Genomic DNA, 15,557 nt, shown 5'->3' on the forward strand with positions numbered 1-15,557 from the left:
ATGAAGTATAGCCAGGACCTTGTGAGGTGGGTAAGTGATCTCTTCTCAGTAAGGGACCATAACTATCCGACATTGTAGATTTTCTTACCTCCCAATGAGGAAAAGAGTGATTTTAAGATTTTCTGAGGTCATGAAAGAAAATAAGGCAGCATGTTTAAAGTTACTTGTTTTGTAAGGGGGTAAAATCCTTTCAGATATAAGTTACTCTGATTTCTTTTCAGAGGGAAATTAAATTGGGCTTAAATTTCCTGTCAGAGAACACTAGCTTCAAAATTATTTTGAAAGGTGAGAAAGGCCTGAAATAGAAAACTGGAGTATATACAACGTGCTAAATTTAAGTGTAAAATGCAGAAGTAGAGGGCTAAACTTTTTGCAGCAGTTCATATGAAACAGATTAGGGATGCTAGTTGATCAAAAATTTATATCCCTTAAGTATAACATGAATGCTGAAAATACTACTACAATAATAGTTTGTACTAATAGCAGTATCCAAGCTACTAAAATATTTACATCATAGGACTCTGAGTTAGTTGGATTACGTCTGCAGTATAGCTCTGCATTTGATGTCACTGTCAAATGGTTTCACAGCAACTGTTTAGGAACAAGGATATGGAATCATCCTGTCAAGTTGAGGTTGAACAAGATCAGAAGAACCTTAGTAGATTTAGTGCAGAAAAAGACAGGACACACATAAATAGATATTATTTTACACTGAACACGTGAGCTATCTTTTCAGTTAGAACAGTATAAACCTGATAAAATGCTGATTAAAGCTAAAGGTTGAGAGATGGCTACATTTATGATAGAAATAAAATAGGAGTAATGCTGAGGTTTGTTTTTTTAACTTTTCCCTCCTGTATTATTATATTTTAACTTAAGGCAGTTTTAATTCTGATGTTTTAAAATAATGATTATGAATGTTAATGGTTTCGAGATACATATGAGAATTTTTTCTTTTGCCAGGACTTTAACAGGTTACACAGTTAAAAATATGTCATAGTTACACTATGTCTGTCTTTTCTTTTATCTCTAAAAGGTTATTTTTCTGCTAGAATTCTTATAAATTCATAATAGGAAAATAGTTAACAAAATTTTGCTTCAAAATAAACTTTACTACAAAGAATTCATTCTGTTAAGTAAAAGCATAACAGGTTATTCATCAGGATTGCGTAATATTTTCTTCAGTACTAATAAACCCTTTCCCAAGGCAAGGAAAGTACTTTAAATGTCTCTACTGGCCATTATGCTTGGCCAGTATACCAAGTGAAAATCTGCAAGTTGCTTGTGCAACTTACACTGGCTAAAACAAAAGCCAAGACAACAAATTTCACCCCCTAAAAGTGTATCTAAATAAACTCTAGACTATCTGTATAGGGCTTCAGAAGCTGTACTTTGGACAAGATCCAGTAAGCACCTAAAAAAAAAAAAAAAACCACCTATTTTTCTTATCTGTTCAATATTTCATAAAAAAGTCTTCAGTCTAATGGAAAGGATACCTTTATTACCTGATCATACTATTTACAAGTGACAGGACTTTGTGGATGTGGGTTTAAGAGAGAAATTTTTTAAGTGATGCAATAAAGCACTTGATTTTTTAAAATCCAAATCACGATAAAGTAGACTCAACTGGGTAAGCCTTGTAGAGTGAAGAACTCCCCATATCCAATGCTGTAGAACAAGAAGGAGCAGCTCCAACTACACTTTTAGGAGATGAATTTGCTGACATGGTCATAGTTCTTTCTATGCAACAGAGAAAAGAGCTTCTTTGTGGGAACTGCATCACGTTTCCCTACACCATCCCATAGCACCCTAGAAGGGCACAGAAAAGATTGTAGCTTACTATTAAAGGCCAGTAACCATATCCTGATTTTTTTTTTAATCTTGATTTTTTAAATTAACCAATGATCAGCAAATATGCTTTGATCATTAACTTAGTAAAATATCAAGAAGTATAAAAAATCACCAATGAAGGTAATTAATTTTAATGAGGCCCTGGTGCTAATCTTATTATATACCTACCAGAAATATTCTGAACAGAAATAATTCATTTAAAAAATTACATAACACTGCAGAGTATGGATATACCGTAAGTAATTCTAACGAGGCTCTGATCTTAGAAACCAATTGTTTCCATGTTTCTGCCTGTATGTCTATCACAGTAAACAATTTTATACCTTTTTTAAAATGGAAGCATTCTGAACAGTTCTAGGTTTCCAGACAACTTAAAAAAAAACTTTTAAAAGAAGTTCAAAACAACCATCCGCCCACCATATCCCAACATCATGCAAAGTAGGGATGTTCACAATCACAAAATGCTGTGTTAGTTATGTTCTGGTTGTTGGACAATTTTTTTTTTTAGTGAAAATACGTTAGTGCTTATTTTTTGCAAGAATTCTGACAAGGTATTTTACTGACAGCAACAGGTGGGGGAATATACTTCATGTATTTAAAAAAAAAATCAATTTTCCTTACATAGTCTATTTAATAGAAGTGTCCTTTTCACTTTTTATGTGTTTTTACCTCAAAAAAATTTAAAAATTTGGGCTTCTGAAAGCCATTTAAAACATTTAATCACATATATAGGACATTCATGATTAGAAAGAAATTGAACTAAGACAAATTCTTACGTTGATAGAATTGAGCAGCTGACTCTTCGAAGCCCTAAATTAAGTAAAGAGGTAGCTAAAACCACCTTTTCAGGTTCTGTGACTGTATAAGAAATTATCTGTCATCACAAGGAAAACGTAGGTTATGTAAGACCGTAATATTTTTTCCCTCTAACTTACAATGTGATAATGGAGGAAAATATCCTGACTGAGGAGAAGGGGAGAGGAGATCAACGGAAAAGAATTCACACACCACTTATGGACCACTTTAGGAAATCCTGGTTTTCCCTTTTGACATTAGTTTTCCTATCATTTCCATGGTTAAGTTTCTAAGGCACAATATAGAAATAAAAAAAAAACCTTACACAACTGAGATAAAACAATAAATAGGTGCATACAAGTGTTACCTTTGGTTTAGAATGGAGGGTTGCTCTGTGTTCCATCCACCTCCATTTCCAGTGAGCATGGTAACTTGTTTTGTCAGTTTATTTGAAATGTCTTCACATTTGTTCATAAGCCTTATAACTACATCCCTTTCTTGAATCAGTGTTTTACAGTGCCATATCAAATCTTCTGATAAGCCATTCGTTTTGGACATCTTTGTGAACTACGGCATGAAAAGAAAAATAATTTAACAGTTCAGATCTAGAGTCAAACGGAGAGTCAATCTCAATTTCTTTCTTTGTGATGGAAAAAAGTTTCTTAAACTTTTATTAATGACCTTCCTTAATCAAGTGCAAAGACAACCGGCATTTTCATTATCATATTTCTCTTTGATAAATCTCACTGCCATCTTAAACTCATCATGTTGAAATAAAATACATCTTTCTCTTCAAAATACTTTGATTCTAATAGCTGTTTTCTTATGGGAGAAACTCTAATGTAATTGTTAATGTCTCCTATCAGTCATTTTTTTGCCTTTAAAACTCGATTCATGTCTATTACCAAAGGTAACAATGCCAAATGTAATAACTGGAGACCAGATCTCTTATTTTTGTCACTTCCTATGAATGTGACATACAGTCATATGACTATAAGATTAATTTTTCTGAAACATACTTTTCCCTATCTAGCATCAAAGTACAACCCCTCAAGCTTTCAGAACTCCAATTATTGATATTGTCCCTTGATATTTTACCCTAACCTGAGACTAATACTTGGAAAGATACTGCCTGAATCAAAAGTTAACTGTGACCAATTTGATAGTTTGATTAAACTTAATATCAATTTCACAAGACTTGGATAAATGGTTTTGTGTGAAAACTCAGAATTTCTTTCAAAATATATTCATATTTATTTTTCTAAAGGAGATATTGACTACTTCACAGTGTAGAAGTTTTAACAGAATTAGAATTTTTCCACAGAACTGAAAAATAATATACCCTGAAATACTGTACAAAAAATATTTTTTGTGTAAACGATTAGAAAAAATCCCAGTAGCTATCTGAAAGCTGTTTGTTGGACAAAAAGAAAAATAAAATTCAGAACAGAATAAAGCTAACTAAACTAAAACTATCTTATCAAGATAAAAACCACATGATTTTGACTCATGACATCTTACTTGGCATATTTTTTCAAGTTGTAACAAGAATCTCATTAACAACTCTAAATAATCCCTGTTATCACAATATTTCTAAGTTCAAAGAAAAGCTCAAGCAATAGAAATTTAGTAGCGGATATACTGAGAAAATTTCATAAAAAATAGTTTATATTAATACATTTTTTTTATATCTAACTTAGAGTAAGTTGGTAAGAAATGAAATTTTTAATCTGTCCCAAAGCCATATTATTATTGCACTGCAGGAATAAAAAACAACAAAACAAAGATGCAGCGTGCCAAAAAATGGCACTATGAAATACGAAGTTATTTGCACACTACTTTATATTTTCACAAGGACAACATACATTCATAATCACAATGTAACCTTCCATTTGGTACTTTCAGGGAAAAGATTTACACATAAAGAAGGGGATATGTGGGAATCAGTGCCTTGAAGATTTTAAGGAGGTTCTACTAGAACTTTAATTACAATATTTTTATTTTTAAATGGAACCCCCCAAAATAATCTCATGTCTATTATGGGGTATGTGGTTGTGATATATATGTATGAGAGAGAACCAACAAGAATAGCCAGGAAAAAAAAAAGGAACATACAGTGTGTGCTTTGTATGTGCCAGAGACTGCTAGGTAAGACTCACTAAGTCCCCACAACTGCAAGATCAGTCCACCAGTTCCGGATGAATAATCAAGGCTCAATTCCCAAGGTTACAAAGCAGGATAAAAAGACTCCAGTTAATGCTCTTTTCACTAAAAACTAGTAACTCCCCAAATAAAACAAAATAAAACTGTGAAAGTTAAAAAGCAAAACCCCCTTTTTTCTGCAAATAACTGCCATTTATTGTGTGCTTTATTTTTAAATAAAATAACAATTTTATTTATCACTACCCTGGCTGGTAAACATACCTGGCATACAGACATATTCCTGGTTCTCATGTGGTTTACAGTCATTGGGAAAGACACACAACATACAATTTTAAGTGTTAACAACTGGTATTACAAGTTGTTGTTCAGTTGCTAAGTCATGTCTGACTCTCACAAGGAAAAAAAGACAGAAGTTCATGTGTATAATATAATCGAGGAAGTCCTTTCAGAGTAATAAGGCCAGAAATCGCAAAGAACAATTTTGACTCAAAAAGATCAATTTAATATGTCAGAACTTAGAGAAGCAGGATATAAACATACATTAAACAAACAAGTAACCAAACATTACCACTTCCTGATGAAAGAACACATCACCAACCATTTAATAGTACTGGTGGGAACATCTAATTCCAATTTTGTTACTTCTAATTCCACAGAAAATATAACCAGAAAAGCCCAAACTGGGAAGCTATAGAACAAATGATCCAGTTTCTTCACCAAAGATTATAGGAAGGGTTGGGGCAGGAGGGAGGGAGAGAGGCAGAGGAAGGTGGGGGGAGACAGGGAATGGAGGAGTAGCGGGGAGGACAGATGAAACAAGATTCAAGGGGGTAACTGAAGCTGGTGATGAGTACACAAAGGTTTGCTGCTGCTGCTAAGTCGCTTCAGTTGTGTCCAACTCTGTGCAACCCCACAGAAGGCAGCCCACCAGGCTGCCCCGTCCCTGGGATTCTCCAGGCAAGAACACTGGAGTGGGTTGCCATTTCCTTCTCCAATCTATAAAGTGAAAAGTCAACGTGAAGTCGCTTAGTCGTGTCCGACTCTCAGCGATCTCATGGACTGCAGCCTACCAGGCTCGTCCGTCCATGGGATTTTCCAGGCAAGAGTACTGGAGTGGGGTGCCACTGCTACACTATTCTAATTTTTCTGTCTAATATTCTTGTAGGGGCAACGATGGGGTGTGCAAAACGCAACTCATTCCACAATGCTGTAACAGTCTGACTGAGACTTAGTGAACTTGACATTTTGGTATTTTTGAAGTCAAAGTTTCAAAACTTAACTCTCTGAGCTTCTCACACTCTTTACCCCTCCTTCCATATAAGACAGCCAACATTAGAGATGACCCAAATTATTGCTGTTAGTTTAGAATTTAGATCTAAGTAGTGATACATTGTCAATGAATGTAAGACATCAGTTTCATTTCTCATCAGAAAGAGAAAAAAGTTTCACTGTTTGATAAATTTGCTAATATTAGCTTTAGTAATAAGTAATAGTAAATGCAAAACATCTCTCTCATGTAAATGAAGACTCTAGGGAGCAGTTCAGATCTGGTAGAGTGGTTCCAAAAACCAAAACTTCTACTTTGTTGCTTCAATATCCTTGCATGTGGTTCCCAACATCACACTTAACAGGAAGAAGAGATCCTTTAAGGATTCTTTCAAAAATCACAGTATACTTCTGTTATATCTCACTAGACAGGAATTTGTCAAATTACCAAAGGGAGGCTAAAAAAAGCAGTCTTAAACATACTGTGGGTAATGTCACCTGTCATAAACCTGTTTTAAAGCACAGAGTGGGTTAAAAAGACAGAAAAATGATTTGATCCAAAAAGTTTGACTCAGTATGTCTAGAAATGACACTGATGAATGAGTAGAAAACTACAATGGTTTCTTAACATTTCACTAATAATATATTGTGGGTATCTGCAGCTAACGTTTTTCAAGAGACAGACAACTGAACAGGCACTTACTTTCCAATCCTTAGACTGGTCAGTACCATAATTACAGCCCATTTACAGATGAAGAAATAGAGGAACAGAGACAGAACTTGCTTAAGGTCATGTAAGTTGCTAGAAAATGTCAGAACTGGGATTTAAAACGAGGCCATTTAGCTCCACTCTATTATTCAACAACTTCCTAGCAGGTATTTATGAAACCAAGGGACTAAATAAAGAGGCATGAAACACAAAGACAGAAAAACAAGTTTCCTCAGGATGTCAGGGAAATCAGACCCCAATGTCACAACTGATCATTTGACCTATGAACAACCAGTCCAAACCAGAGCAGGTCTTAAGACTCCAGAAGACTTTTTCAAGAAGATAAAACTGATAAAATATCTGAAGTGTTTAATAACTGAGGGGAAATTTAGACAACTAGGGAAGAGTCTAGAATTGAAGTAACAAGTATATATACAAAAACTAAGACAAGAGAAGAATCAAGACAGCTAATAATTAGGGAAAACAAAATGCTGAGCAAGAGAAAAAAAGCAATCATATTGTATATTACAAGGTTCAGTTATGAAAGGTATTTGCATAGTCTAACAAAGTAGATACTAAAGAAAAGATTTTCAAAATTATCACATTATTAAGATATTGCTAGGCCTGGGAAATGGGCATGTGAGACAGACAGTGAGAAGAGAGCTAATCCTACCCCAATGCTATAATGTCTTGTGTCATGTCAACAAATAAGCCCTGCAACTGAAAAATTTAGAAAAGCATTATGTTTATATTACCTAGAGATATAAAAGCGATAAGAATCAGACAAGATATGGAAGCAATTATTTGCAGCACAAGAAATGGGCTAGGAAGCGGATGGATTCCTACGGATTTTCAGGGAGAACAAGGCTGTAGAATTATTTAACCTTTTTATCTAAATATATGCATAAATAATAAACATTAAAAAATCCAACATTTAACTTCAAAATATTTTCATCAAGTGTGTGTGGAGGCAGGGGAAATGGGCATCTCCCCCTTAAGAAAAGGTGTAAGAAAACTACTGTTATGTCACTGCTCTGAAGACAAAAAGCATTTAACAATCCTGTAAGTTATTTAGCTTCACTAAAACAAGACTTAAGAAATACAAAGTACTCTGTAAAAGCGGAATCTACTAAGAAATCTAAAGTTATTGATGAGCATAAAAATATGACCCTAATTACATAATGTGAAATATACAAACATACACATAAACAGATGGATACTCAATAAATCTTAAGTGGTGACTATCTTTGGTAGAATTTTGGCTAAACTTGACTTTCTTTTTTCTTCTTGCATGTACTGTTTCAACTTTAGACAAAACAAATTCTTTAAAAAAATGATAAAGCTATTTCTTTCAGAGGGAAAGAAAAAGTAATTGATAGTAACTGGATAATTTAATGAAAAAAAAAAAAGAACATCAACATGGCCCTGATTACCATCTCTTTGATTAAAAAGTATTAATGTTTTTAAAATAGTCACAAACTGAAGTACCTATCTCCTGCCACCATGTGTCGCTCTTACAGCACAAGTAACTGAATTTCTACAGGAAGGGGAAAATTGTTTAAAAGCACACTTAATTTCCCCCCTAAATAAAAAGTGGCACAGCAGCTTACAAAGTACTCAAATGCATATGTGATTTCAAAATAAATATTTATCAAACTTACAAAAGTGAAAACAAAGCCTGAGTCCAGCAATCTTCTCCATTTTATTGAAGCCACCCTATCAGGAAGTAGTACACATCACAATGCATCAAGTAACAAATTCACAGACATTGTACAATAACCACCAGGAAAACAAAGCGAGAGAAAACTCGCAGTATAAGTCACTAGAGGATGGGAGCAGCACAACAAGGCGCTTAGTGTTTCCATGTGAGCTAAACCTTGTTTGCTTGGTTAACAGTCAAAGAAAACTGCATTTATACTGATCTAAATGTTATGGAATTAAGTGCATACATGAAAACATTTTAGGTTGAGTTATTTACATAGAGTTAGCTACTCATGAATCTTCAACTGATCAGTATACACTACTGTTCTGATTAAAGTATAAAGGTGCAACATATAAGATCATAGACATAATAGTATCTCCACCTTACTTTGCACAAAGCTAAATAAAAATTCAGTAAGCGGTGGATGAACTGGTGCCATCAAATGTGTGAAATCTGGCAATAAAAACGCCAACATCACATTAACAGTACATGTTTTTAAACTAATAACATTTTGGCTGGCTATATTTCCAAAGTACATGATTTAACAATGTGGCTTCACACCATAAGCACATACTTTACTGCTATTAAGCAGAAAAATAAGAGAAATGGAAAAATTACGAGGAAAATTGGACAATCTTTAAATTTTCATTTTTAAAAACGATATAAAGCTGCAAACATAAATACCCTCACATAATGCACTTATTTTGTTAAAAAAAACATAATTTTCCTCATGTAAAATAAAGGTGACTAGAATATCTCAGAGTATTTTTTTAAAATGTACTTCTCTGACAAAGTCATAATTATATTGTTCAACTTTTGTTTAAAAGACACTAAGATAATTTTCACATTCAAACTAATTTTATAATAAAATAAGACAATGAAATACTAATGATTACATTTAACCCATCAACGTCATGGAGACTGTCATCTGGGCAAAAATCATAATTAAAATAGATGTGTGTACTTGATTTATTGGCTCAGTTTGCACTGTAATGAAATATCTAATGAGTTTTTAAAGCTCTGCCAAATTCTCCAATCCTTAAGACTAAAATAAGCTTCAATAATAATGTCTAGTTTACTAGACATTTGTACACTGCTCTTAATATGCCTTGTAATTTTCACTTGAGTATGACTGAGGGACGTAATTAAAATTTCAACTAATTCTCATAGGAATTTCTAAAAATAGTAGTTATGAAAACAAAGGTAAATGCTATTTGTTTCTGTTTGAAGTAGCTCACAGGTGTGTTAGCAAGCCTCTCTGATTAATAGGGAAGAAGTAAACTATAACATGCATTTTCCTTTTTTTTACGAAAATGTACATAATACTGACTTTCCTTTAGTAACTTTTAAGACGTTAAATTGCTCTTTAAACTAGTCTCATTCAAAATTCTAAAGTAACTGAAAGGAGAAGTTTAAAGTCCTACTAATTTTCCTAAAAGTTACATTTACTTTTTTACTAAAGCACTGTATATGCTAAACTCAAGTGGCCAAGTTTGCTTTTTAACTGCTATATAAAATAATCAACATAATATGACTGGCTAGTGAAAACAGTCTCTGTATTCAACTTTAAGAAAGGGGGCAAGATGCTTTAGGAGGTTTAAGTAGATAATCTCTAAATTCATGTCAAGACTAATTTAAACTATGCCAATTAATTAGTACGGGAAATATGCTTTCTACATGCTAAGTTGTTGAATATTTTTCAAAGCATCTGGGACATATCACTCTGGTATAATTTACTTTTACTGTAAGATATGTGGGCAAGTGGTTACAGTGACTAAACATACTGGCGCAGATAATTGCATTCCTTATTAAATAAATCAGAATCTCAACAAGCCTGAGCAACCCAACTCTGCAACAACACAGGAGACCATTCAAGATTAAAAGAAAGAAGAAAAGGAAGAAAATAAGAACAAGAAAGCCCTTCAGCAAATACTTTAACAAATAAATCACTTAGGCAAAGCCAAACAAGTTTTGAAAGGGCCTGCTTTGACAGATGTTCTCTGTAAAAGCAAAAGCTTTAGGCAAAATGAATGTCTTTATTTATTTATTTTCAAACCCACAGAATATCAGTAATGTTGTTTCTTTATTTTCCAAATATTTTAATTTTTAAAAAATTGCTATTTACAAGCCATTGTTCAGGGACCTTCCCCCACTGCCACTTCAAGATACTCATCAAGGGAACTTAGGTTCACACAGATTTGACCAAGTACAAAATTAATCACAAAGCAACTTTACTCCTTAAGTTAGAGAATAAAACTTAAAAACTTTATAAAGCATCAAGAGTTACTTCATATTCTAAAGCTATAAAAAATCATCTATATTGCTTTCACAGCAGGGCTTGTTTAGAATTCATGCTCGAAAAGCCCACATTTTCATAAAAGATAAAGCAAAATTTAAAAGACAAGAGTTCTTATTTTTTTCTGTATGAATAAGATTTGCTGAGTGTTGACATTTATAAAACTCAAAATACAGGTATTTTAGATAAAACTTGTTTACAGGAAATGAAATTCCAGAGAATGATCATGCAAAGTGTACTTACCAATGCTTATGCCTTCCCTTCACCTAACGATTGAATTCTAGGCTTCCAAACACTTTTCTATCTTTCCACTTAAAAACGCTGCAGCCTGCTACACTCCATAAAATGGCCGCGTTGTTTAACCAAGAAAAGCATGTTAGAGATTGAGCTGTCACTTTCAAAAAGAAAAAGAAAATAAACAACTACTTCTTTTGTGGTGAAGCATAAAACACTTAGGCTGGCATTTTGAATCATGGAGCTCCCCTGGATGTTGCTATTGCTCTTCAAGTAGTTGTTGTAAAATTTCTGCCACATTCTTGCTTTCTGCATGGTGTCTCAGCAGTAACAGATCAGAACAGGCTAGCAAACAACTCCTTCCTTAATGGTAAGCTCCAATTTCTTCTTCTGCAGTGAAATGAACCAAGTTTCTATGCAAAAAAATGAGTGACAGTATGCCCAGCCAATCAGCTTAGGGTTTTTCAGGAAAATCACCCCCTAATTCATTCAAAATTAGGTCATATGACACTATTTGAAATACTATTGGCTTAGAATGGTAAGTAATGTTTGACTCTACACAGGATAAGGCCACCCATCTATGCTTCCCTAGGCTGAAGACACCTTGACTATGAACGGTACAGTGAAAACACACACACACTCACACAGGGGGAAAAAAATGTAGCCTTACCAGAGCTTCCCAACTATTAAAGGGCCGGAGTTCTGTTATCTTCTGAGCCTTTTTCTGAGAACACTGAGGAATCAAAGTAAGTTCACCAATTGAAGCATCTTGAAGGAAGTGGAGGATTTTACCTTTATAGCCATCCTCCATCACTTCTTCACCACTACTATAGTCCTCGTCTAGCGAACTACCGACATCAGAACCTGAATCATATTCAGAGTCTTCAATAACTCTTTTAGGATTAAATACATTTTTTTTACGTTTCTTGTTAAAACCATTTTGTGGTTTCATGGAACATTTCTGTTTCAGTTTTGTTTTAGTTGCATTTTTAGGATAATTTTGACTTCTTGAAGAAACCTCTTTTCCATTTGGAAACTCACTCGGTGAAGCATATTGCATATCTGAGTACAAAGAAAGACAAAAATAACTATATTAGAAAGATATAAATTAAATATAAAGATATAAGACTTCATATAAGATGTAAGATTTCATATAAGAAAAATATTTAAAACAGTATTCATGTGTTTTTCAATGCAGAATTCAATTACAATTTATTGTTACATCTTGATTTGCCTTAAAGAGAAATACTGAAGTAGAGTATGAAATTATACAATGAATTATTAGTTTCAAAAACAGGTGATAACTTCTTAAAATGAATTAAATGTAAATCCTCATTTTCTATCAAAGATCCTGAGAATGTAAATGGCAGCTGCATATACATAAGACACCCACGATGGTATTTAGCAGCTCCATCCCCAGGCCAAAACTGATGGGTGTTAGAAAAACAATGCTCATCATAAATTAAAACTATCCATTTTATAATTAATTTTCCCATCACCTATCTCCACTATTCATCTTTACTAAAGATGGTTCTTTACTAAAGATAGGTTCATCTTTACTAAAAGTCATTTACATATATTATTAAAAAGCACCACTACTTTATCACTGATTAATCTGTTATAGTCCATGGATTTCTAAGATGTCTGTGATTGAAGGTACATTTATTTTACATACTAGTAAGAAATATGAACAATTAATCTATAATCATTATTTTATTATCTAGAATGCTTTACTTATTCAAAGAGCTTTGAGACTTGCACATTTTCATACATTCATTTTTGTACATGTATTAAAAGATAAGAAAAATAAATTGAATTTCTTCACATTCGTAATCCTTCTCTTCTGAATCTTATTTCAGACTCAGAGCTGATGATATTAGTGGCTTTCTTTTCTCCACACAATACCATTCTCTGTGCCATCAAGAGCACTTGTACAGCATTACCTAAAATAATTCATTAATAAAAACAACAGAAAACCTACAGCTATTGTGTTGGGATTTTTAAAAACTGGCTTTGTAATTAAGAAGAGCTAGTCTACTTGATTCCTACTTAAGAATGTTACTAAACATGTGTTGTTCAACTTCTCCCCACTATTTCCCTACCCTTACGTTCCTAAAGTTAAAAATATTCCACTATGGGATCAGTGAGCTTCTTCCATGCCAGCGACACTCACCTTATACTGATACTGATGCTTTTGATATTCATATAGTGTAGGTGAGGACATCTATCTTACAATGATTACAAGGAATACAGGGAACTGGTTTCTAATATCTCTTGCAATCCCATTCTCTGGTTATTAACTAACAGGTTTACTATTTTCTTACATACTACAATATAATATATTGGGGAGTATGAATTTTCTATAATAATATAGAACAGATAATTACCTTGGTCTTCTGCAAATACTTTTAAAGATTCTAAAGCCTCTGTGTACATCCATTCATGTTCCTTGAGTACTTCCCTTAATTCCTAGGAATAAGTCATTGATCTTTTTATTAAAAATCTAGAATGACTTGTTGAAAAAAAAGTTTTATACTTTAAAAAATAAATCACTTAAGAACTTAAAAGAATTCATATCTGATGATTTCACACTTGCTTTTATGTTGCTCTTTACAAATACTTTCTGTATATACAATTTCACTTCCATAAATATACAACAGTCTTTCTTCAAAGGGCAGGAAGCTTGACAGTTTTTGCATTTTTACTCTTGCTGTGGAGTACTCTGAACATCAGAATATCAAAAAATGTTTGCTCAGTTAAACTTCAACATGCAGTTAAGCTTTTTCATAAACTGTTAACTTCAAAACGTAATTTGAACATATGTAAAGAACCAGTATAGCAACAAGACTTTGCCTTTAGCTCATCAGAATTTAGCAGATGTGTGTATACCTGAATAAATCAATACAGGTATAAATGTATTCCCAATGTGAAACAAATAATGTGTTTCCAAGCACCATATGATAAAACAGAGGCTCTTTTAGTAATGGCATGCTTGGCATGGGTCTTTACTGACTCTGAAAGTATTTTTACTACCTAGCAAATAAACTAAAGATTACGGAATATCAAGGCACTAAAGTGGATATTACACTTTAAAATTCTTTACAAAAAAATCAAAGGTTGAGAATATGAAGAAAACTAAAAGAAGTTACTTGGGATTATAGATGACTTTGCATTTTATATATGAGTTGACAACTATTACTACAATTATATTTATGAAGCTTACATGATGTTATCATTATAATGTTGATATTATAGTATCAAATAAGGCAAATGAACAAGGTAAACAAGTTATACAAATATGTTTTATAATATTGATAAACAAGTTAAATTAAATATAATTAGAAAAATGCAAAAATCACTCTAAGCTTTTCATGCAGTTGACCTCAAAGACTATTTTGTAATACAAACAGCACACACTGATTAAATATCTATATATGAGTACTCACCTCTTTATCAAAATTGGGAAATTCCTTTTGTAATTTCAACACAATACTTTCCTGCTTTTCCCAGTTAGTGCTAGACTCTGCAGATTCATTTGACTCTTCTCCCTAATGGGGACAAAAGAAAAGAGAACCAATTTAAGAGATCATCAGGAAGAACAGTCTTAAGACAGTCACACTTGTATTTTGACTTGATTTGAAAGCTTTCACATTCCATTAAGAATTCAAAAATGCTTTTTTTTGTTCATGTGAAAGTTGACAAATTTACATCTTAAGAATAAAAATATTACTGGTTTAAGATCACTCAAAGACCCTGACTACATATCTAGTAACTCATACTTCACTCATATTGATACAACGCTCAAAATGAGAGATATTTGGTAAAAAAACTAGAATGATACTAAAACTAACTTGAAATAATTCAGGTATAAATATTAACTGCTGAGTCACAACATAAAAGCGACACAGTTAACAGAGAAACTTGTATGTAACTAAATAATATATAAATTAAACATTAATTTGGGAGTAACTGGCTACTCATACACTATCTCTTTCCTCTGTCACTTAACTTCATTTGAAGAAACTGGTTCCACATTTAAATAAAAAACAAACAAACAAGATCTCTTGGGTTCACATATAGGAGAAATCTTGTATCTTGGTCAATCTAAAAGCACCTATTTACGTTGCTAAGAACTGCACCACATGCTCTACACACAAAAGAGAAAAAAGTAGTTTCACACTTTCTCTTCTACCTCCTTTCTTGTCCAACAACAGTGCTATTTTTTCTTTCATTACCTAACAGAGAAATATCTAAATTGTGAGCAATACCTCCCTCACAAACAGGAATAAGAGGAAGTTCCACTAGCTAGAGATATAAAATGCTAAGGAAGTTAGGAGTAGGAAGAAGAAAACTGGACATGTTTTTTGTAATAGTAATTGGCCTGTTTGGGCTGGAGCACAGAGACTATGGAAAGGCTATAAGGTTGAAAAATTAAACCAGAGCTCATACTGCTTAAGGCCTAGAATGCCAAACTGAGATCAGTCTTCATTCAGAAAGCAATGAGATTTTTGAGAAGGGGAATAATGAAACACCAATATTTG

At 33.1% G+C, this 15,557-nt stretch overlaps 1 protein-coding gene across 8 annotated transcripts in view; it reads right to left on the reverse strand.

Annotated features, from left to right (window-relative positions):
• SMARCAD1 (SWI/SNF-related, matrix-associated actin-dependent regulator of chromatin, subfamily a, containing DEAD/H box 1) overlaps positions 1 to 15,557 on the reverse strand; it is an 89,877-nt gene that overhangs the window by 17,674 nt on the left and 56,646 nt on the right. For all 8 annotated transcript variants that reach the window (XM_060416875.1, XM_012179672.5, XM_042251240.2 and 5 more), the window contains exons 7-10: positions 14,463 to 14,564; positions 13,404 to 13,485; positions 11,687 to 12,078; positions 3,014 to 3,213 (exon numbers count right to left, since the gene is read on the reverse strand). In XM_060416875.1, coding sequence (XP_060272858.1) covers positions 3,014 to 3,213; positions 11,687 to 12,078; positions 13,404 to 13,485; positions 14,463 to 14,564 — 776 coding nt within the window. The remainder of the gene's footprint in view (positions 1 to 3,013; positions 3,214 to 11,686; positions 12,079 to 13,403; positions 13,486 to 14,462; positions 14,565 to 15,557) is intronic.

The sequence above is a fragment of the Ovis aries genome, chromosome 6 (assembly GCF_016772045.2).
Source record: "Ovis aries strain OAR_USU_Benz2616 breed Rambouillet chromosome 6, ARS-UI_Ramb_v3.0, whole genome shotgun sequence".
NCBI lineage: Eukaryota > Metazoa > Chordata > Mammalia > Artiodactyla > Bovidae > Ovis > Ovis aries.